A 21,127-nucleotide genomic window follows, 5' to 3' on the forward strand; every position below is an offset into this window, starting at 1 on the left:
AGGGGAACGCCAGGGCCAAAAAAATGGGAATGGGTGGGTAGGGAAGTGGGGGGGGGGAAGGGTATGGGGGACTTTTGGGATAACACTGGAAATATAATTGAGGAAAATAAGTAATAATAATAAAAAAAAAATATTAAATCCCAGCACTTGGGAGGCAGGCAGATTTCTGAGTTCAAGGCCAGCCTCTTCTACAGAGTGAGTTCCAGGACAGTCAGGGCTACACAGAGAAACCCTGTCTCAAAAAAACAAACAAAAAGACTATCAAATCCCAAATCTGCCTTGAAGTGGAGGACAGCTCATTAAACAATGTTTAACATCCATTAAGTTCAAAAAGGCAAGGCTTGGTGGCACACACTGCAGTGAGTTGGATCAGGAGTTATTATCCATGGCTACAGCCTAGGCCATGAGAACTTGTTTCAATAACTAAACCGCAAGACATGCATAGAAACAACCTGACAACATAGCCCTGGCTCTCCTACCAGTCTGAAGGCTAAGGCAAGATTACCACAAAACTGAAGCCAACCTGGGGCTACAGAGGGCACACTCAGCACTGGAAAGTGCTTGCTGGCTGGTGCTCTCAGAACTTGCTTAGTTCCCAGCACCCAGTCAGGTGGCTCCTAACCATCAGTACTTCAGCTCCTAGGGATGCAACACCCCCCAATCTAGAGGGAGGCAGTGGCTCAGGTTAAATGTGCTTAGATCTGACTGATGGGACTGAGCTGATGGTGCCCAGTGAGGGGCCACCCACCCACACACACACACAAACTTTTAAGGTCTGGAGAGAGCGCTCAGTAGTTAAGAGCACTAGCTGAAGACCTCAGAGCTCTAACACCCACAACAGCTCACTACCAGACAGTAGTTTCAGGGTCTAAGGACAGTGCACACGTGTGATGTACATTCCAGTTAGCAAAACAACTAAACACATGCAATGTAAAACAAATCAAAACAAAAACATTAAAAATTCTGTGCTAGTTGAGACCACGGGGAAGCTCAACTGAGCTCAAGAGCTGAAGGCTACAACATGCGCTCACACCTGTGACCAGTTTACAAACGCACACTTCCACAGACATAACCTGGAGGCCTGCTCAATGCCTGTCTCTAAAGCTGGTCACATGTGACTCGTGTCTTTTATCCCAGCACTCAGAAAGCAGAAGCAGGTGGATCATCCCCGTGAGTTCAAGGCCAGCCTGCTCTACATAGTGAGTCCAGGACAGTCAGGGCTGCATAGAAAAACCCTGTCTCAAAAACAAACCCCCCAACCCACTTATTAGGTGAGGCGTGATGGCACATACCTTTAATCCCAGCACTGGAGAGGGAAAAGCAAAATGAGTTCAAGGCTAGCCTGGTCTACTCGGGGAGTTTCTGATCAGCCAATCCAAATTCAGTGACACCACACCTCAAAAACAATCACACTTCAGTCTTAAAACCTTAACCATTCCCAGTCAGCTCTCTCCTTCCTACATTTCTGACAGACATAAACTCAGCAAACTGCAGCGGTGCTGGACCTGCCCAGCTGCAATGCTCCCCTCCCCCACCCAGAGGGCCAGATTAACCTTCCAGAACTGTAAGCAAGCTCCTGTAGGGCACACCCTTACTCAGCACTCACAAGAGGCAGAAGCTTCTGGGTCTTGGAATTCCAGGACAGATCTACCTCAGAACTTACCCTCAAAACAAACTTTGAATTGTTGGGAGGTCAAGACAATAAAATGCTAATTGCTATGCAAACATGGAGACCTAAATATAAACCTCCAAGCATCCACATAAAAGCCAGGTACAACAGAATACACCCGGAATCCCAGTCTTGGAGGGGACTTCTAGAGCTCACTGGCTAAATTGGCATTTCAGTTTAGTGAGATTTCTAAGGTGGAAGACACTCCCTTCTAATCTAACCTTGACACCCGTGTCCAAAGAGACACTGCGGCCAGTTACCTTATGGGGTAGCCCATTCACAAGTAAAACAATTCAACAGAAAAATTCGCTGTTAAAGCTATCAACAGTCCTCTTAGATAAGGTGGGTCTGGATCTCAGGAGCTGCTATCTGCCTGGCGTGGCCAGCCAAGGCCAAGTGTGCCTCAACCAAAAACCCCTAAACCACTCAGTAAGGCCATGCTCTAACCTAGAACCCACTCTTACATAACTGTCAGCTCTACAGTCCTGTCGCTGCTCCCCATTCAGGATTCTCTGCAGGTAACTTCAAAATCTACGAAAATCTCAACTGCTGGAAGACTCTCAACGTCAAAGTTCCCAGACCTTCCCGGAACCTGGCTGGAGGTGTAGCCAGCTCTGTGCTTAAGATGCACAGCACACACACACCAATTAAAGAACCCTCAAAACTCATGTCTGCAAAGGAAAGGGACAGCCTTTCTAGCCCTAATACAAGCATGGTTTACACACACCCTAATGCTGAAACTCAGAGCCCCTGCCACACCAATCCATACTCTAGGTTCCCAAAAGACCAGGGGAATTCTGGCTTTACTGGACTGGGCCCCTCACTACAGCTGCACAGCAGAGATGAATTTCCTCAGGTTTTGCTCAGAGAGCAGGAAAAAAACAGCCTCTCCAAACACCTAGACAACATACATATAGAACAGCAGACACCTTTATTACACTATGCATGAGGCTCATTTGCCTTTCCGGGCTTTGATCTTCCGAAGATAGAACTCCAGCTCCTTGCCTTCGAGCACATAGCCGTCTGCTCTGCCACACTGGCCTGGTCTTGAGGCAATACAGGCTGAAAGAGAACAGGCAGTCTTCAGTAAAGGACAAGACACTCCACACCACCTGTAGAAGCTCACACTGGCCTGACACCCAGAGGGTAGGCTTTGAGGCCAACTGTCTCCTCAGATAACTTCATCCTCACTTAAGAGATCAGCAGCAGAACTGGACAAAGTTCTCATCACCGAGACAGCACCGCCAGTCAGGGCACCATCCCCTGGCCCCAGCTACACACCCTGCTTTCCTAGCGTTTGCTCCCCACCCACACTCACATGTACCCCACTGAACCAGAAAGGGTCAAACCACCACTCCGCCAATCCCAGCTCCCCAGCCACCTCACCTAGAAGCTTGCCCTGCTGGAACTGCTCCTCCAGGAGACTGCTGATTTTGGCATTCTTTTTCCTTTCGTCGTATTTCTTTTGAATTTTCTTTGATCGTTTTTTGTTTAAAATCTCTTCCTCCTCAGGAGTCTGAATGAAAAGAATATGAATTGATTCGTCACCGGGAAGGTCACTAGCCTCCTTGAACCTCCCAAAGTCGCCATGCTTGCCTTCTTCAGCACTAAAGTATTCATCTCATTCCTTCAGTAGCAGAACTGGACAGTATTTTCATCACAAGAAGGCAGCACTCATCCCACCCCGAGCCAATCAACCCCTTACAGGAAGACAACGCACCAGCTTGGCCCCCTTCTTACGGCCCAGGGGCAGTGCATAGTGGGACTCGTACCACTGTCGGTACGGCGTGCTGTCAATAAGCACGATGCAGTTCTTCACCAGGGTCTTGGTGCGGACAAGCTCGTTGTTGGATGCATTGTAGACAACATCAATGATCCTTGTTTTGCGAGTACAACCTGCATACAAAAAGAGATTCACAATCCAGGGGCTGGGGCAGTTAATGTGTTCCAGGCCTGAATGCAGCATCCAGTACACACACACCTACCCACTTCCCCAGCAAGGGCAGAAGGGAATACCCAGCGTCAGTGCCTAAACTCCCTTCCTCCAGCCCCTTTTTTTTTAAAAACTACTGAGATCTTTTGTTAACATTCTCTAGAAAGCACCTCTCATTGCAGGAGTTAAGGGCAAAGAATTCTCCAACTACTTCATGATCTTTCAGCAAGGAACAAATTCAAATACTTCAACACCTACTTACACTCAGAGCCCCAGGAAAAGTTCCCCACATCCAATCTCAGGGCGCGGTACTTCTTATTGCCTCCTCGAACTCGGACTGTGTGTATGCGGCGAGGGCCAATCTAGAGAACGCAAGAAGGTCAGAACATGTGTCATCAAAAATAGAGGGGACTGGGAGAGGAACCCGAACCAGACGGAGGTAACAGTCAGTGTAACTATGACAAGTCCTTGCATTGGCAAGTGGTGTACAAGTGGCCAAGACGGCCATAACCACGCCTAAGGATACGTTTTCATCACCCTAGTTACCTCCAGGAAGAAAAACCAGACCCCCTCTAACACAGAAAGGATCCGAGTGAGGAACACAACCATCTTTCAGCTCTCCCATTCCTAGGCTCCAGTAGACCCTAAGCTTGGAGATCGGGGTGCACAGGCCCTGCACGTGGACACACATCCATGTCCAGTCCTCAGCACCGAGAAACGTGAGCCTTACAAAAGTGATCACAGCCACTCTTGTTCCCCCGCAAACACGCTCTAGCGCAGGGGAAGGCAGTCTCCCAGTCGTCCCCCCCCCCCCGACCCCCGCACGCACCTTCGTGTTGGCAGCGGGCCGTCCCAGCTCATACTTCCGCTTCTTGTGGTAGGGTTTTCGCTTACCCCCGGTCTTGCGGCGCTTGTGCCAATTGTCCCGAGAGATGCCTGTGTGTGGGAGCGAGGACGCAAGCCTGAGCAACCGGGCCTCGGCGCCGGCCACTCAGCCCGCTCCCGGGCCCGCGCTGGGCGGGCTGCCCGCACGCTCAGCTCTCCAAGGTTGGCTTCCCCACGACGCAGTCGGGAGTGTGCAGCATACCCGGGTGTCATCATCCGCGTGCGGCCCGGCCCGCGGCAGCCATGTTGGCCCGCTCGCAGCCCCGAACCCCGGAGGCGACCGCAGCGATCTCCACAGCCCCAGCCCACCGCAGGCCCTTGCCACGGCTGCCCGTGGCCCACGGTCGGGCCGAGCATGCGTCTGGCCGGGCTGGGAGGCAGGATGGAAACGGATGGAGCTCGCTCCCCCGCGGCCCGGCCCAGCCCGCAGCAACACTCACCCATCGCTCGGCGCTGGCTGGAAAGAGGAAGCGCAAAGCTTCACGGTCCGGTTTCTAAAACTCAGCCCCGCCTTCTTTACGTCTCTTCCGGTTGCCGGGAAGGACCTGGGGCCGCGGCGAGCCTAGGACGATAGCACAGGGGAGGGTCCTGCGGCGTGCGAACTCACGCGGACCCCGCCTCAACTCCCTTGACCTTGGGCGGTCTGGAGGGCCGGCTGCTTAAACTGAGCTATAGGGCACACTTGCCAGTTGTTGTGCTTGCATTTTGTCCTTTAAAAATTTTTTTTTTTGCTGGGCGTGGTGGCGCACACCTTTAATCCCAGCACTCGGGAGACAGAGGCAGGCGGATTTCTGAGTTTGAGGCCAGCCTGGTCTAAAAAGTGAGTTCCAGGACAGCCTAGGCTATACAGAGAAACCCTTTCTTGTAAAACCAAAAAAAAAAAAAAAAAAGGAGGAAAAGTGAAGTAGAAGTTCTAACGCTTTGTTCACAGGTGGGCTTGACCCTGTATATGAACACACAAAATTAATGTGTATCTCTTACATGGCAGCAATTAGCAATCTAAAAAGGAAATTAAAAGTTCTGCCGGGCGTGGTGGCGCACGCCTTTAATCCCAGCACTCGGGAGGCAGAGGCAGGCGGTTTCTGAGTTCGAAGCCAGCCTGGTCTACAAAGTGAGTTCCAGGACAGCCAGGGCTATACAGAAAAACCCTGTCTCGAAAAACAAAAACAAAAAAACAACAAAAAACAACAAAAGTTCTGGAAAGACTGGTGCTGCACACTGTGCTCAGGGTCTCTTCAAAAGCATCAAGTGCTTAGGCGACTCACAATTCCTGAAATTCCAATTCCAGAGTATCTGACAATCTGGTCTGGCCCAGTGGGTCAAACCTGAAATCCAGCATTGAGACAGAGAAGGATCACCAGTTGAGGGCTAGCCTGAGCTAAAGAATGAGCTACTGCTCAGTGGGAGGAACAAGCGGCTGGCTGAGAGGAGAAACTGAGGCAAGAGAGGGTGACAGACGCCCCTCCAAGTGAAATAAGCAGAGGACATCGGGGCTCCAGCGTCAGACGTGATGAGAGCTCAGTACATTTTATTTCTTAAACTTAAACGTCGGCCTTGAATGTCAGTAAGGAAATTTTAATTTCGGGTTTGAACGTCTACTTTTAAAGGGACCTCTCACCTGACCGATTTCTTTTTGAATTTTAAACTTTAACTTCAAATGTTTTAAATTTTGATTCTGAGGTTTTTACTGCTCGTATCTGATTTTACACTTTTGAAGTGATTTTTAATTTTGTTTTAATATCATTTAATCGTTTTAAAAATGTTCTTGAGCCAGGCCTGAAGGCACAAGCTTGTGATTTGTCTTCCAAGTGCTGGGATTAAAACTGCATTACCACCCAGCTTTTTTGTTTGTTTGTTTTTGTTTTGAGGATTTTACATGCTCACAGTAACCCAGCCTAGCCTTGAACTCCTGGTAATCTTCCTGTGTCAGCCTTTCTGACTTGTGGAATTATAGGTGAGCTACCACATCCAGCTTTTCTGGATTGGCCTGACCTTGGGATTTGCCATAGTATCCCTCATAGCAGCAGCTGGGCCACTTCAGTGGTAAAGAGAATCTGCCACATGCAAGTCAGAGCCACCACCAATGTACCCGAGCTGGATTTGCAAGTTCCTGGTTCAGGAGACTGAAGGTCATGTACAAGAGACAGGTTTGTAGAACATCACAGATTGCAACTATAGCCAGCTGTCCAGCAACTTCTGCAAGATGGGTGTCGTGCAGAAGCAGGTCTTGCTCAGCAGTCAAAGCTCCCTCAGTCCTCAGCTCAGAAACCATAGGGCTCAGACCTTATAAGAACCACTTCATTGGTATGGCTGGGAGATGCAGCATCCATGGAAATGGTCTGTGGCAAGAAGTAACTTCTGCGTACCGCAAAGAAACTAGATGGGGGATTTTAGGAAGGTTTAGGGTGGGCCTGCCTGCTATTTCCCAGAAAGCCCTAGGTGTAAGCCTCAACAGTCCCTTCATAGGAGAGGCAAAGCCAAGGACTTTCACCCCTCAGCTCGTGGGCCAAGTCACTGTTTTACCCAATCTGAGCGCAACATGACCATTAAAACCCTGTAGAGACACCTGGGTACCAATCACTGCATTCATTCTGACATGGAACCCTCTAGTGCCTTTAAGCTTGGTTCCTCAGTCCACCCAGCGAGCTTCTGTGTAGAACCATAGTAAGTGTTCCCTTCAGAGGCCTTTCTCTTCAGGAAATCAAGTGCTTTCTTGTCAGGGTTACCGGTTCTTCAACATGTCCTGAGCAGTCTAAGCCAGGCCTGGTGCCACAGGCTATGTTCCAGTTAACTGCAGAAGCTAAGGCAGGGTGACTGGAGTTTGAGGTTAGAGACTTAGTGGGGCATTGTCCCTGCTGTCCTCTGCCTCGATTCCGCTTGGAGGGGCGTCTGTCACCCTCTCGTGCCTCGGTTTCTCCTCCCAGGGGCTGGGGAGATAGCTGTAGAGTGCTTGCCTGCCAGGTTAAATCACTGCTGCTTTGTAGCTAGGGCTATACAACAGGAGGCAGTAGGACTCCAGCCGCATTCACTAGAGAACCTGGAGCTCAATGCACATCTATGGCAGACAAGTCAAAGGCTGCAGCTCTACCCTGCTGTGAGGTCACAGGTGTGGGCTTGGTGTTTGAGGAAAAAAAAACAGAATCAGAGCCCAAGGTGGTAGCTCTGTCCCTGGGCTCAGAAGGCTCAAGACACACTATCATCTTCTGACAATCACACAGAATCTGGTTTTGTTTTGTTTTTTCTTTATTGTTTAGGTACAGCATATAAATACATAAAGCCAAGAACTAGTGACTTTCTTAGGCTTCAAAACAAAAACAAAAAACCCAAAGAAGTCTTAAAACTTTTTTTCTGAAAGTATAAAATCATGAGAGTGCTTAGACCACGGGTGATACTGCAGGCAGAGGCAGCAGGAGGCAGACAAGCTCCGCTTCTCTTCCAGAGCACGCACCTCACAGCCGAACCCCGCAGCGTTCCCACCAGCAGTGGATGCTGAGCCAGCGAACCACCCAAACAGCGCTCCCCTTCCATGGGGAGGAGAAGAGGAAGCACAGTCATTAAAACTCCTTCTTCCTGCTCCAAACCGAGGAAAAGAACATCGTCTCTCCCCAGCTTTCCTGGGCATGATGCCCCGGAGTTGACATTCACCCAACCTGTCCAACTCAGTTTCTAATCAAAGCCAGAAGGTGCCCAAAGTTTTCTGGGGAGGGGAAGAGGCTAGTGTGAAATCAAACAGATCTTTATTTGAAGTCATCATTGGTGCCGTTTCTTGCTGTTTATTTGTTTGCTAGCCTGTTCTTCCAGTTGCATGGCTAGGCGCAGGGCCTTGATGACTTCTCGAAGGGCTGAGAAGTGCTTCGCCTGCTTAGCCTGCTGTGTCAGGGCAGATTCTGCCTTGTTCACAAAGGTCTCCAAGTCATAGTCTGGCTGATCCGTCATCTCGGAGAGCTCAAGCCAGTTTGGTCCTTGCTGCAACAACAGGGAGAACCCAGTCAGCTTAAACTCACCACAACACTCCAGCAAGTCGCAAACAGAGCTCAACCACCTGCAATATAGACACACAAGCAGGAGGCCAAACCTTCATTCTGCCTCCTGAAACCCTGTCCTCAGGAAGTCCTCAGTCTGCGCCCAGGGGGTGGAATATGCCTATGATCCCAGCACTCATAGGTCAGGAGGTTGGGCTGGAGAGACGATCTTAGTTCAATTCCCAGGAGAGAACTGACTCCACGTTATCCTTGCCTTCTACACAGGTACCCATACCCACAAGAAATTACAAAGAAAAGAAACTTCAGGAGTTTAAGGACAGTCTAGGCTTCAAGAGACCATGGCCTAAACCAAAACCAAACAAAAGAAAATCCGTAGCTTGAACTTAGCATCATCCTATCCGAAATCTGTCCCTATGTCAAGTGAATAACATCATTGATTCTGTTCTTAAGAGTCAGAAACTGGTGGGCTGGAAAGATAGCTCTGCGGTTAAGAGCACTGACTACTCTTCCAGAGGTCCTGAGTTCAATTCCCAGCAACCACATGGTGGATCACAACCATCTGTAATGGGATCTGATGCCCTCTTCTGGTGTGTGTCTGAAGACACCTACAGTGTACTCACATAAATAATAATAAATAAATAATATTTAAAAAAAATGAAGCATATAAATATATGCAGGCAAAAACACTCAAACACATTAAAAATAAAAATCAAACAGCCAACCTCTGCTCTGACCACACTGCTGGAGGCCTCACTCAATGCATCATAATAAAATCTAAGCCTCTGGCATGAGCAGGATGCAAGGCCCTCTAGCCCCACTGACCCTGTCTTTATCTGCCTCCCTGTGATATCTGTTCAGCTTCTACAGTCAACTCTCATGTAAAAGACCACCATTTTATTGCAGAGCCCTGGACTCCACAGGGAAGGGGGACGAGTCTGCACACTTAGTCTTCACCACAGTGTCCTAAGCTCTTTCTGCTTCGCTGTCTGCCACTATCAGGGGATGCTTCCTACCTCTCCCACAGCATCTCCCTTGGCTGGGTGTGCTAGCACATGCCTTTATTCCCAGCACTTGGGAGGCAGAGCCAGGGCTGTCACACAGAGAAACCCTGTCCCCAAAAAATAAAAACAAAGAAAAAATACAGAAGAAAAGACAAAACAAAACAAAAGACCCCTCCCTCCCCCGCATTCCTCGGTTCTGAGTGATGCCGGTACCACACTGCAGCTATAGCAGTCTAGCATTTAGTCCCCAAAGACCACACTGTGTCCCCAGCTTAGAGAAAAGGAAACTGAGGCTCCGTGAGACTAAAGGCCTTTCAGTAGGAGGTGTTGTAGGACCATGTGTCACTACACCGAATGACAATCCCTTACATGCAGGACCCTCTCACCCCTAGACAGCAGCACCGTGCCACAGGAGAGCCTGTGTCATTAATTCTCCTAGAAGAGAGACTGAGGAGAGCTGGCTGTAGAGGACTGCCCTGTCCCAAACCAACAAGGAGCCAGAGCAGCCAAACCCAGCCTATGTTGCAGGATGGAGCTGAGCTCTGCAGGCTGAGAGTGGCCTGCCAATCGATCCCTCCCTGGCCGGAGCCAGTTCTCACCTGTGTGATTTCTCTGAGCTCTTCCAAGGCCCTCTCTTCCAGCTCGCTGATCTGAGTCATGGCTTCATTAAAGCTGGACAACTGTGAAGACAGTTCTTCCTCTTCCTTGGAGAACCGAAGGCCAAAGAGGGAGATAACAGTGTAAAGACTGGGGCCCAAGGTCCATCTCAAAGGCCACATTGCATCTCACCCTCCCGCCTTACATTGCCAGTCAGAGACGTCCCATTAGAGCTGGCTTCCATCACTTCTGTTTCCATCTGAATCGGCTGCTCTCCACTGGGCCCGCTGTGGGGGCTTAGCTCCTTGACTCTGAGGAAATAAGGGCTTGAATGTCCCAGCAGCCCCCTGGGCACTCACTACAGGAGTGTTACCACCACTCAAGACAACAAATCTTAGGGATCCAAGGGGTGAGTAGCAGGAGTCTGCAGCCAAGGAGAGGCTGAAGCTGACAAAGAAAGAGACACTCACATACTATATACTGGAAAGGACTGGGACTGACCTAGCATGCAGCTGACCTCCACACACATACTGTTTATGGAGGACATTCAACTGTCCCTTAGATGCTCCCTGTCCGTCTCACCACGATGAAGGCCCGCATACCTGTCTGCGTATCTCAGCGTGTTTAAGGTGTATTCACAGGAGCTTATGCCTGGTGAGATCATGGCGATCTGAGAAAAGAGGAAACTCATGTTTAGAGCTTGAGAGTCAGGGACTGAGGACACAGGACACTCTGGCCCTGGAGATGGCACCAGGAGTGTCAGCCGACAGGTGTGTCTGAAGCACATGTGCTCTGCTAGGCTATTTGTTCCGGGGCATGTAAACTAGGGCAACTTTAAAAACCGGCTCCAGGGGGGGTTGGTGAGATGGCTTAGCAAGTAAAAGGCTAAATGTGACCCTAGGACCTACATGGAGGAAGGAGAGTAGACTCCCGTGAATTGTCTTCTGACTCTCACATGGTTACCATGGCATATGTTCATATGTACACACTTACACAATAAACACAGGTTTAAAATATAAAAAAAAAAAGTCAGGCATGATGACACATACCCTTTAATCCCAGAACTTGGGAGGTAGAGGCAGGCAGATCTCTGTGAGTTTGAGTCCAACCTGGTCTATGTAATGAGTTCCAGGCCAGCCAGAGCTACATATAGTGAGACATAGGTTGGGAAAAGGAAAAGAACTGGAGAGATAGCTTGGTGGTTAAGAACACCTGTTCTTGCTAAGGACCTGGGTTCAGCTTCCAGCACCCATATGGCCGTATATAACCATAAAACTCCAATTCCAAAGATCAGTTATCCTGCTCTGAACTCTGAGAACACTAGGTACATCTGTGGTGCACATACATATGCAAGCACAATATTCATATAAATACATTAAAAAATATGTATATTTAAAGATTTATTTTTCATATGTGAGTACACTGTTGCTGTTTTCAGACACACCAGAAGAGGGCATTAGATCCCATTAGAGATGGTTGTGAGCCACCATGTGGTTGCTGGGAATTGAACTCAGGACTTCTGGAAAAGTAGTTAGTGTTCTTAAATACTGAGCCATCTTTCCAGCCCTAAACTTAAAAAATATTTAAAAAAGAAAAAGGAAAAAGGTTGCCAGGTGTGGTGGTGATGCACGCCTTTAATCTCATCACTTAGGAGGCAGAACAGGTAGATCTGTGAGTTTGAGGCCAGCCTGGTCTACAAAGCAGTATCTAGGACAGTCAGACTACAAAGAGAGACCAAACTCCACTCCCCAATAAAGAAAAGAGGCTCCCAAATGGTGTGATACATCATATCTATAATCCTTGTATTCAGGATCACTGTGAAATTGAGGCTAGCCTGTTGTATCTCAAAAACAAACAAATCCGGGCGTGGTGGCGCACGCCTTTAATCCCAGCACTTGGGAGGCAGAGGCAGGCGGATTTCTGAGTTCGAGGCCAGCCTGGTCTACAAAGTGAGTTCCAGGACAGCCAGGGCTACACAGAGAAACCCTGTCTCGAAAAACCAAAAAAAAAAAAAAAAAAAAAAAAAAACAAAACAAAACTAAAGGTTTCCAGCATGGGTCTTCACGTTGTCCAGGCTGGTTCTAAATGATACTCCACCTTTAGCCTGCCTAGTAACTATAACTACAGGGGGCACCACGCCCGGCTGGGTTCTGTTTTTAAAGGTGCTCTTAATTATCTTCTGCTTCTTTAATTTCTTCTATCAAAGAGACATCTCAAAACTCGGTGACTCCTGCTCAGGTTACTCAATCCCTGAGGGGATGCCTCTGAGAGAAGGGTTTACAGATTAGACAGAAAGCTCAGGGTAAAATACTTGGCGAGGCCTTGGAAGTCTGAGTTCAACCCTCTATACTGACAGAGGGAGAAGGAGGGAACAGGGGTATTAACTAATTTGTACACTAATAATTAGTATTAACTAACACTAATACTAATAGAGATAGAGAAGTCTATTCATGAAAAGGTACTATTAGAGAAGAGGAGAGGTGTGCTCTGGATAGTGGCAGATCTCACTTAGCAGGACCTGGAGATTAAGCAGGAAGGAAGGCCAGGCGGGTGTGGCTCCTGCCTTTAATCCCAGCACTTGGGAGGCAGAGGCAGGCAAATCTCTGAGTTCGAGGTCAGCCTGGTCTACAAAGTGAGTTCCAGAACAGCCAGGGCTACACAGAGAAACCCTGTCTCAAAAACTTTTTAATAGGGAGGTGGCTCAGCAGTTAAGAGCACTGACTGCTCTTCCAGAGGCTCTGAGTTCAATTCCCAGCAACCACATGGTGGCTCACAACCATCTGTAATGGGGTCTGATGCTCCCTTCTGGTGTGTCTGAAGAGAATGACAGTGTACTCACATACATTAAACAAATAAATCTTTAAAAGAAAGAAAACAGAAAAGTAGGGAATGAAGACGTCACTGGAGGCTTGGAATATGAGATTCCACGGTAGAAGCCATGGACCCAGAGGGAAGCCGTGGAAAGACTTCCTTCCGTATCTACTAAAGGTTCACTTCCTGAATTCCAGAACCCTTTTTCCTGGTAAGGGAGCAATGGCTGTCCTCAGCCAAGGCTGCACCTACACAAAGAGAACAGACTCTTTCCTCCTTACTAAGATTGCTGAGCTCCCTGCCCAAGACAGGGCAGCATCTGCAAAGCAAGCTGGGACTTCTGCAAGCCCACCTGCAAAGCCCCCACTCACCATGCAGGTCCTCGAGTTCTCCCCAATGAACGAGTCCCTCAGCACCTGGGTCAGCTTGCTCTCACGGAACGGGGTGTGAGCCTTGTTCTGTCCCAGCGCCCGGATGCACTCCTGTGGGGCAACAGAAAAAACACTGGACCCTCTCTTCACTTCTTATGCAGCCTACTCTCTCCCTTCCCAACTAGCTGCCAGGCTCCACTAGCACCGGCCTGCTACCTTCAGAGCCAGGAGAGACTTGTTAATTTCTGCTCCCTCCATGCGAGTCTGCCGGTCAGCACTAGATGTGTCGGCCCCTCGTTCATTCCCGGCCAGATCCACCAAAGAGAATTTGCCATGTAATCTCCCTTTAGTTCGAAGAAGAATCTGGAAGCAGGCGTGGGAGCGGGAGGAATTGGAGTTGGCAAATGTTTGTCCAGAAGTCCTATTAAAGGAGGGAAAGACAAAGGGTATAAAGCTCTGGGCCACTACCCCCGGGAGCCCCCAGGTCTACACTAGCCTAGGGCCCAGCAGTGAAACCTATGGTAAAGCAAGGACATAGATCAGGACCCTAACAAGTCCCGTGTCTTCCCTCTCTAACATCTACTTTGTCCTCCAACACAGTCGCTCTTAACCTAGTATTTTCCAGGCAGTCAAATCAGTACCGGAGTCTGTGCTGGGGCATCAGCCAGACCTCAGGCTCATGAAGATGGAGAGGGGCTGACGGCCACAAGGAAAGGGGGCTAGGTACCTGTGCAAACTTGAGGGCTCTTGTGTGGATGGAGCTCTAACAGAGCACCTGCCTCACATGCAAAGGCAGGCTCTGGGTTTAATCCTCAACACAGAGAGGAAGAAATCTGAGCCCCACAACTGCCCAGTGCCCCACTGCATGTGTCAGCCAGCACAGGAGGGTGCTTATTTACCTCCGGCCCACAACAGACTCAGGGCTGCCCACTTCTTCCACAAGGGAAAGCAAGAAGCTCACAGATCCCGGGCAAGAATGCCGGTCAGTAAAGCCTGCTCTAAGTTTGTCCTCGAGACCTTCTGGGATTATCTGCTCTACCAGGTCCCCTAGGGCAGAGGCCCCACAGCTGCTGTGCTGAGTCTGAGAAAGAGATGGCGTCTCCTGCTCACGCTGTCTCTGCATCTGAGACGGCATCACCTGAACCAGGAATTACCAGTAGTTCCCTCCACTTGCCAGCACTCTGACCTGCAGGCACTGCCCATGTTGATCATCTTGATGACATCATCAGCACAGGTGACCAGGTACTCCTGCAGGCCCACAACCTGCACCTGCTGCCTGCTGTCCTCCAGCACACGTAACTTGGCCTTTTTGTTGAGCAGATCAAACACCTGTGCCAGGCAGAGAGCATAAGCTTAGGTCCATAGGTGCTGGGTACCCTGCTCCTGCAGAGCTGGCCCCAGCCTGCTCAGGTAACAGACCTAGCAAGTGAACCCATTTCCATGACTCACATCAATGCCACTGCTTTACTAGCTGTACCAACCTGAGCAAGTTACTGAACCACTCTAGCCTGTTCCATCTATAAAGCTGAGACTACTAAAAGCAAACAAACAAATTCAAAAAACTAACTACAACAGCAGCCGGCCACGTGGTGGTGCTGCATGCCTTTAATCGCAACACTCAGGAGGCAGAGACAGGTGGATTGCTGACTTCGAGGTTTGGTCTACAGAGTGAATTCCAGGACAGCCAGGGCTACACAAAGAAACCAAAAAAGAAAGAGGACGGCTCGCACACAAGGTTTTAAGTCACTTTACCTTCCCATTGTAGATCTCGAAGAATGTCACATAAACTTCCAGGTTTAAGTTCCGGTATCGAGACTGATTCTTCAGAAGGAAGACATCCCGGGCTGGAAGGAAGAGCCTCCCTGAGTAAGCAGCTTGCTGTCCATACCCAATCCCAATGTAGCCAAACAGTTTACTCACAAGCCATGGCGTAGATCCCTTTAGATGCGTTCTGACTTTTACCAGACAGGTCTCCACCCATTGTCTGCAAAGGGAAAGCGCATGTGACACAGCCCAGTAGAGCACAGTGGCCCATGCCAGAGTCAGGAGGATGGACCTATCTAAAGCCCCTCTCTGCATCTGGCATGGCAAAGGCTCTGTCTTCCTTCTCAAGAAATTAGTAAGGCTTTCTCTCCTGACTGAAATACTCACGTGTGTCTTCCCACTGCCTGTCTGTCCATAGGCAAAGCATGTTGCTTTTCCCCCTTCAAAAATCGTCTGTACCAGTGGCCTTGCTGTGAACCTAGGAAAAAAGACAGTGTAGAGGAAGTGCATTTCTGTAGCTATCCCTTAGAGTCCAAGAGGTATTGGCTACGGGAACCCCCACGGATACTCAGCACATAGCTGCTGTTAAATCACTTCCTTTTTCTTTCTTTCTTCTGGGCAGAACCCAGGGCCTAGCATGCTAAGCAAACACTGTCACTGAGTTGACTCTTACTCAGGTCCATTATATAAATGGCATAATGTTTGCACAGCACTTACATACACTATTACATATCTCTAGATTATCTATATTCTAATAAGATAGAAAGGTGATATATTCCTTACACTCTACTGTTCAGGGGGGAAAAATGAAAAGAACTGACTATGTTCAAGACAAACAGTTCTTTCTAACTTTTCAATTCCATGTATATCTCTGTGTGCACATGGGTTGGTGACGTGGTGTGACACATGGCAAGGTCAGCAGACAACGTGTGGGAGTCAGTTTTCTCCTTCTGCCACCCTAACCTGGGGCCCCGGCTTAGGTCACCAGGCTTGGTAAGCCATCTCACTGGCCGCTCTTTCAGAAGTATTTTCTCTTTGTGGTTGAGTCCACAGCAACTCAAGAACATGAAGGAAAAACTGTTTGCAAAATGTGCTCCCTAAAACATGGTCCTTTGTAGAGCTCCAAGTCTTTTTGTTTGGTTCATTTTTTTAAGACAGGGTTTCAGCTGGGCAGTGGTGGCAAACATCTTTAATCCCAGCACTTAGGAGGCAGAGGCAGGCAGATCTCTGAGTCTGAGACCAGCCTGGTCTACAGAGTGAGTTCTAGGACAGCCAGGGCTGTACAGAGAAACTGTCTGGAAAAACAAAAAACAAACAAAAAAATAAAAGACAGGGTTTCTCTGTGTAGCCCTGGCTGTCCTGGAACTCTCTGTAGACAAGGCTGGCTTCTAACTCACGAGATTAAAGGAATTAAAGGAGTGACCACCACTGCCTGTCAAGCTGCAAGTCTTTTGTTTTGTTTTGTTTTTGAGACAGGGTTTCTCTGTATAGCCCTGGCTGTCCTGGAACTCTCTGTAGACAAGGCTGGCTTCTAACTCACGAGATTAAAGGAATTAAAGGAGTGACCACCACTGCCTGTCAAGCTGCAAGTCTTTTGTTTTGTTTTGTTTTTGAGACAGGGTTTCTCTGTATAGCCCTGGCTGTCCTGGAACTCACTCTGTAGACCAGGCTGTCCTGGAACTCAGAAATCCGCCTGCCTCTGCCTCCGGAGTGCTGGGATTAAAGGCGTTCGCCACCACTGCCTGGCCAATGTCAAGACCTTTTACCTCAGCTTCCCCAGCACCAGAAGTGTAAGACTGCACCTCCAAACTTCTTTAAAAAGAAAATGTCTGACAAACCCAAAGCCTTGAAGGCTGGGACTTAGCTGATAAAAAGTGCTTTCTGTCTAAGTCTGCACTTGTGGAAGGAGAGCTGACCTCTCAAAGCTGTCCTGACTTCCACACACACGCCATGGCACACCATGTCCATTTTCTCCTCATGCATCCACACAAATACACCCCACCACCAACCCCCTCCTGCAAACCTTCATTGTGAATTAAATGCTGGGATGGAGAGAAGGCTCAGACATGAAAGACTAAGCTCACAGCCAAAGATGTAAGCTTAAGTGCTGAGTGGCACACTGCACAGAGGAAATCTGAAGATACCTGAGGCTGCTAAGCTCATGTGGGTCATGAGGTAGCTGCATAAACCATTGGAAAGTATAATCTCAGCACTTGCGAGACTGAGGCAGGACTGTCATGGTTCAAGACCATGTGAGCGAGCAACACAGACAGGTCTAGGATAGCCTGGGCTACAGAATGAGCTCTTGTCCCAACAAAACATCAAAGAGAACTGCTGGTGCCTACCCATGATCCTCAGTGCAGTGGTAATGTCTCACTCATGAGTCATCTAAGGCTGGGCTGCTATAGCTTAAAAGGTGTCATGACAGGTCCCAAACTAGACCTCACGGTTAGAGGCGCCAGTGCTCCTGAATCAGAGAGCTAACCCAGTAAACCTCTACAGATCAGGGAGGAGTTCGACGTCTGCTGTCAGACAGAGACAGACTTGGGGGAGAAAGTGGCATGAGGAGGATAAGCGAGAGTACAAGGCTCACCTGTAGACAACTTCATTGGAAGCTGTCTCATCAAACGCAAAGTCAAAGCAGAAAGCCTGGTTCTCCAGGTACTTGGTTAAGTCGACTTTTAACTTGGGTTCGTGCACCAGGAGGAGACACTTGCTGGGAACAGAAATCACATCGATTTCTTTCTTGGCCAGTTCTGCAGAAGGAGAAGATTTCAGGGGCTGCTCTCTGCACACGGGACCAGCCCTCTGCTTCTGACTCAATAGCTCACCTTGTTTATTCAGTGGGCGCTTCCTGACGCAGACACAGATCCTGTGCTCTTCAATCTGCGAGAGAGTGACGGGAGACAGCCAAGGGGAGGTCAGAACAGTACCAAAGCAGAGTTTATCCACAACCCCTTTCTTTTTCTTTTTTTAAGATTTATTTATTTATTATATGTAAGTACACTGTAGCTGTCTTCAGACACTCCAGAAGAGGGCGCCAGATCTCGTTGCGGATGGTTGTGAGCCACCATGTGGTTGCTGGGATTTGAACTCTGGACCTTCGGAAGAGCAGTCGGGTGCTCTTACCCACTGAGCCATCTCACCAGCCCCCACAACCCCTTTCTTGGCTCTAGCAAGGGACAAAGAAACCTGATACTAGAACCCTGTTAACCACTCTAGGGGACAAGAAAGTCATTCTTGAATGGCCCTCGTTCTCTTACTCCACGGCCTTCAAGGATTCAGCACGACTCAACTAGTCCTTAGCAGTCAGGCCAGCCTAAAGCAGAGAGCGCCTCATCTGAGCCTTAACTAATGTTCTCCCCTAAAGTATTTAAAAACAAACAAAAAATCTAGCTGATGAGATGGCCCAATGGGCAAGAGCTCTTTTGCCAAGCCTGATGAACTGAGTTCCATACCTGGAACCCACAAGATAGGAGGCCCAACACAGTAAGTTGTCCTTGACCTTCTCCACGGCATGTCCACACATGCGCAATACACCCAGAATTTTGTTTTTTTGGTTTTTATTTTTTTTAAAGAATTATTTGTTTATTGTATTCTATTGTATGAATACATTGTTGCTATCTTCAGACACACCAGAGGGCATCAGATCCCATTACAGATGGTTGTGAGCCACCATGAGGTTAGTGGGACTTGAACTCAGGACCTCAGGAAGAGCAGCCTGTGATCTTAACTGCTGAGTCAGCTCTCTAGGCCTTGTTTTGTTTTTTTAAGGCCAAGTTTGACAGCATATACCTGTAATCTCACCATACTTTGAGACTCTGTCTCAAGAAGGGGAAAAAAATCCAGCCAAACAAACAAAAACCATCCTGGGAGATGGCTCAGCAGATACAGGCAGTCGGGACACCAAACCTGAAGACCCAAGTTCAATCCCTGACACACACACACACACACACACACACACACACACACACACACACATTAGAGAACTGAGTCCTGCAAGCTGTCCTGTCGTCCATATGGGAGTGAGCACAAGCACCCTGCTGGGGAAACAAAGCTAATGTAAGAACACTGTTAGCTGGGTGTACTGCCAGGTCCCTGTAATTCCAGCACCTGGGAGACAGGCAAGCAGATTTGTGTGAGTTTAAGGCAAGTTTAGTCTACACAGCAAGTTCTAGGCCAAGCAGTTCTAAAGTATGATCTTTGTTTTTGTAAATATGTAAGAGTGCTGGCCTGTCCATGTCTGTGTATCACACGGGAGCAGTGCCCAGGAAGCAGGGGATTTACAGCTGGCTGTGAGACACCATGTAGGGAATGGAACCCCGGTGTTTTGGGAGAACAAGTACTCTTAACTGTTGAGCCATTTCTCCAGCCCTAAGACACTATCTTTAAAAACTGTTGGGTTCAAGGGGAGACTGTGCTCAGTTATATGGAGTACCAAATTCAACCCCCATAAACACAGAGAGAGAGAGAGAGAACACTCAAGAGTGCATGGTGATCTCTGCATGCTTTCTCTTTGTCCTTCAGTTGTTTACCTGCTCAGGGAAGAGAAGGAGACTTTCTGGTATACTCACAGGGTCTGTCACAGTAAGCGGGTTACATTCCATAGTAACACGAAATTCTCTGATCATCCGGGCAAATTCCCAGTTTGGAAAGCTGCTGTCATATTCCTGTGTGAGGCAGGAGAGACAGGACAAAAGTTCAGGTGCAGGTGCTCTTAGACCCAGAGCTACCAGGCAGCAACAGCTCCGCAGCTAAGGAGTGCCTCACCCCGGCTCCAGTCTGAGAAGCCAGGCACAAAGTTCTGAGGCAGGACTGTGAGGGAGAATAGGCATGTACCAAGGACGAGAGCTGCTTTCACCATCTTAGGAGGCAAAGCAACAGAATGGGTTTCCTCAGAGCAGTTACCCAGCTAAGGAGCCTTCTTTGCTACCGATTCCACCCTGTGATAATACAGCTTCCAGGGGATGGATGAGAAAGCAGGCAGGTGTGCCCAGCAAGAGCATTACACCTTGTGAGGACAAGATGGGCCACCCCACTGGCCAATCAGCACCGAGTATGGCTCAGCTGGTCATCAGTTGAATGCACATCTGTTAGGGGCCTGTGCGGAAACTCTCAACCACATCTCCCGACAGTCACCTGTGCTCGCTTTATTCTTAGCTCCGAGTTCTGGGCCCTCTTCTCTTCACGCTTGTTCTTCATTTTCTCCATCTCCTTCACGATACACGATTTCCTCCGAACTAAGAAGGGAAGGAAACACACCGGGTTCCCTCTGTCAGTCTCTGGATCTTTCATAAAACAGGTCTTCTTTCTCTAGACCCTACCTGCTTCCGCTATTTTGGCTTTTTTCAAGATAGCTTCTCTGTGTAGCTCTGGCTATCTCAGAACTCACTGTAGATACATCAGGCTGATCTCCTTTATAGATCAGATTTGCCCTCCTTTGCCTCCCACATTCTGGGATCAAAGGTGTGAGCCACCATGTCCGGCTTATTTGTAAATTAGTGTGTATATTTGTACGCATGCTCATGCACACCATACATGTGGAAGTCAGGTTTAATTTTTAGAAGTCAGTTCTCCCCTCCTACCATGTGGGATCCAGAAACAGAACTCAGGCCATCAGGCTTGGTGGCAAGCACCTTTCATTGTTCAGCCACCTCACCAACGTGCCCCACCAGTAAATGCAAGACGCACCGGCTCTGACCCTTGGATGGACAAGTCCATGGAGCACTAACTGGGCTAGAGTGACGTCAGAGTGATAACCACCCCACCCTGGTTTTGACCTAAGCTCTCTTTATGCTTATGCAGCTAGTTCCTGTAGAATCAAAATGAGGCAGGGCTGGAGAGGTGGCTCGGTGACTAAGACCATTTGCTCTTGCAGAAGACCCAGGATTGATTCCCAGCATCCACATGGTAGCTCACAACCGAGGAGACCTGGTGCCCTCTTCTGACTTCCACAGGCACCAGGTACACAGACATGCATACAATTAAAACACTCATACACATTAAAAAATATAAAAGCCGGGCGTGGTGGCGCACGCCTTTAATCCCAGCACTCGGGAGGCAGAGGCAGGCGGATTTCTGAGTTCGAGGCCAGCCTGGTCTACAAAGTGAGT

At 48.8% G+C, this 21,127-nt stretch overlaps 2 protein-coding genes and 4 non-coding genes across 14 annotated transcripts in view; all 6 read right to left on the reverse strand.

Moving 5' to 3' along the window:
* Positions 1 to 2,579: 2,579 nt before the first annotated feature.
* Rps8 (ribosomal protein S8) lies at positions 2,580 to 5,002 on the reverse strand. The gene is made up of 6 exons (XM_021159979.1): positions 4,928 to 5,002; positions 4,432 to 4,538; positions 3,865 to 3,964; positions 3,390 to 3,565; positions 3,056 to 3,185; positions 2,580 to 2,731 (listed from the first exon to the last, which is right to left on the reverse strand). Exons 1-6 carry the CDS (start codon positions 4,929 to 4,931, stop codon positions 2,622 to 2,624), a joined length of 627 nt encoding a protein of 208 aa, XP_021015638.1. The 5' UTR covers positions 4,932 to 5,002; the 3' UTR covers positions 2,580 to 2,621.
* LOC115030962 lies at positions 2,836 to 2,905 on the reverse strand. The gene has a single exon (XR_003836556.1). It is a non-coding gene; the product is annotated as a small nucleolar RNA SNORD38 (small nucleolar RNA).
* LOC115030963 lies at positions 3,267 to 3,334 on the reverse strand. The gene has a single exon (XR_003836557.1). It is a non-coding gene; the product is annotated as a small nucleolar RNA SNORD38 (small nucleolar RNA).
* Positions 4,043 to 4,146, reverse strand: LOC115030965. The gene has a single exon (XR_003836559.1). It is a non-coding gene; the product is annotated as a small nucleolar RNA SNORD46 (small nucleolar RNA).
* Positions 4,630 to 4,708, reverse strand: LOC115030957. Its single transcript, XR_003836551.1, has one exon. It is a non-coding gene; the product is annotated as a small nucleolar RNA SNORD55/SNORD39 (small nucleolar RNA).
* Positions 5,003 to 7,722: 2,720 nt separating the features above from the next.
* The window catches only part of Kif2c (kinesin family member 2C), a 22,539-nt gene continuing 9,134 nt past the window's right edge, over positions 7,723 to 21,127 (reverse strand). For 7 of the 9 annotated variants that reach the window (XM_021161001.2, XM_021161003.2, XM_021160999.2 and 4 more), the window contains 14 exons: positions 20,154 to 20,254; positions 19,589 to 19,684; positions 17,846 to 17,900; positions 17,608 to 17,770; positions 15,402 to 15,492; positions 15,171 to 15,234; positions 15,003 to 15,094; positions 14,437 to 14,579; positions 13,467 to 13,671; positions 13,251 to 13,361; positions 10,671 to 10,738; positions 10,274 to 10,379; positions 10,071 to 10,175; positions 7,844 to 8,453 (listed from right to left, as the gene is read on the reverse strand). In XM_021161001.2, the coding sequence (XP_021016660.1) occupies positions 8,238 to 8,453; positions 10,071 to 10,175; positions 10,274 to 10,379; positions 10,671 to 10,738; positions 13,251 to 13,361; positions 13,467 to 13,671; positions 14,437 to 14,579; positions 15,003 to 15,094; positions 15,171 to 15,234; positions 15,402 to 15,492; positions 17,608 to 17,770; positions 17,846 to 17,900; positions 19,589 to 19,684; positions 20,154 to 20,254 (1,616 nt within the window). In that variant the 3' untranslated portion in view covers positions 7,844 to 8,237. Of the gene's footprint in view, positions 8,454 to 10,070; positions 10,176 to 10,273; positions 10,380 to 10,670; positions 10,739 to 13,250; positions 13,362 to 13,466; positions 13,672 to 14,436; positions 14,580 to 15,002; positions 15,095 to 15,170; positions 15,235 to 15,401; positions 15,493 to 17,607; positions 17,771 to 17,845; positions 17,901 to 19,588; positions 19,685 to 20,153; positions 20,255 to 21,127 lie in introns of all 9 variants that reach the window. The other 2 variants (XM_021160997.1, XM_021161002.1) reach the window with 1 other exon arrangement.

The sequence above is a fragment of the Mus caroli genome, chromosome 4, assembly GCF_900094665.2.
Source record: "Mus caroli chromosome 4, CAROLI_EIJ_v1.1, whole genome shotgun sequence".
Classification (NCBI taxonomy): domain Eukaryota; kingdom Metazoa; phylum Chordata; class Mammalia; order Rodentia; family Muridae; genus Mus; species Mus caroli.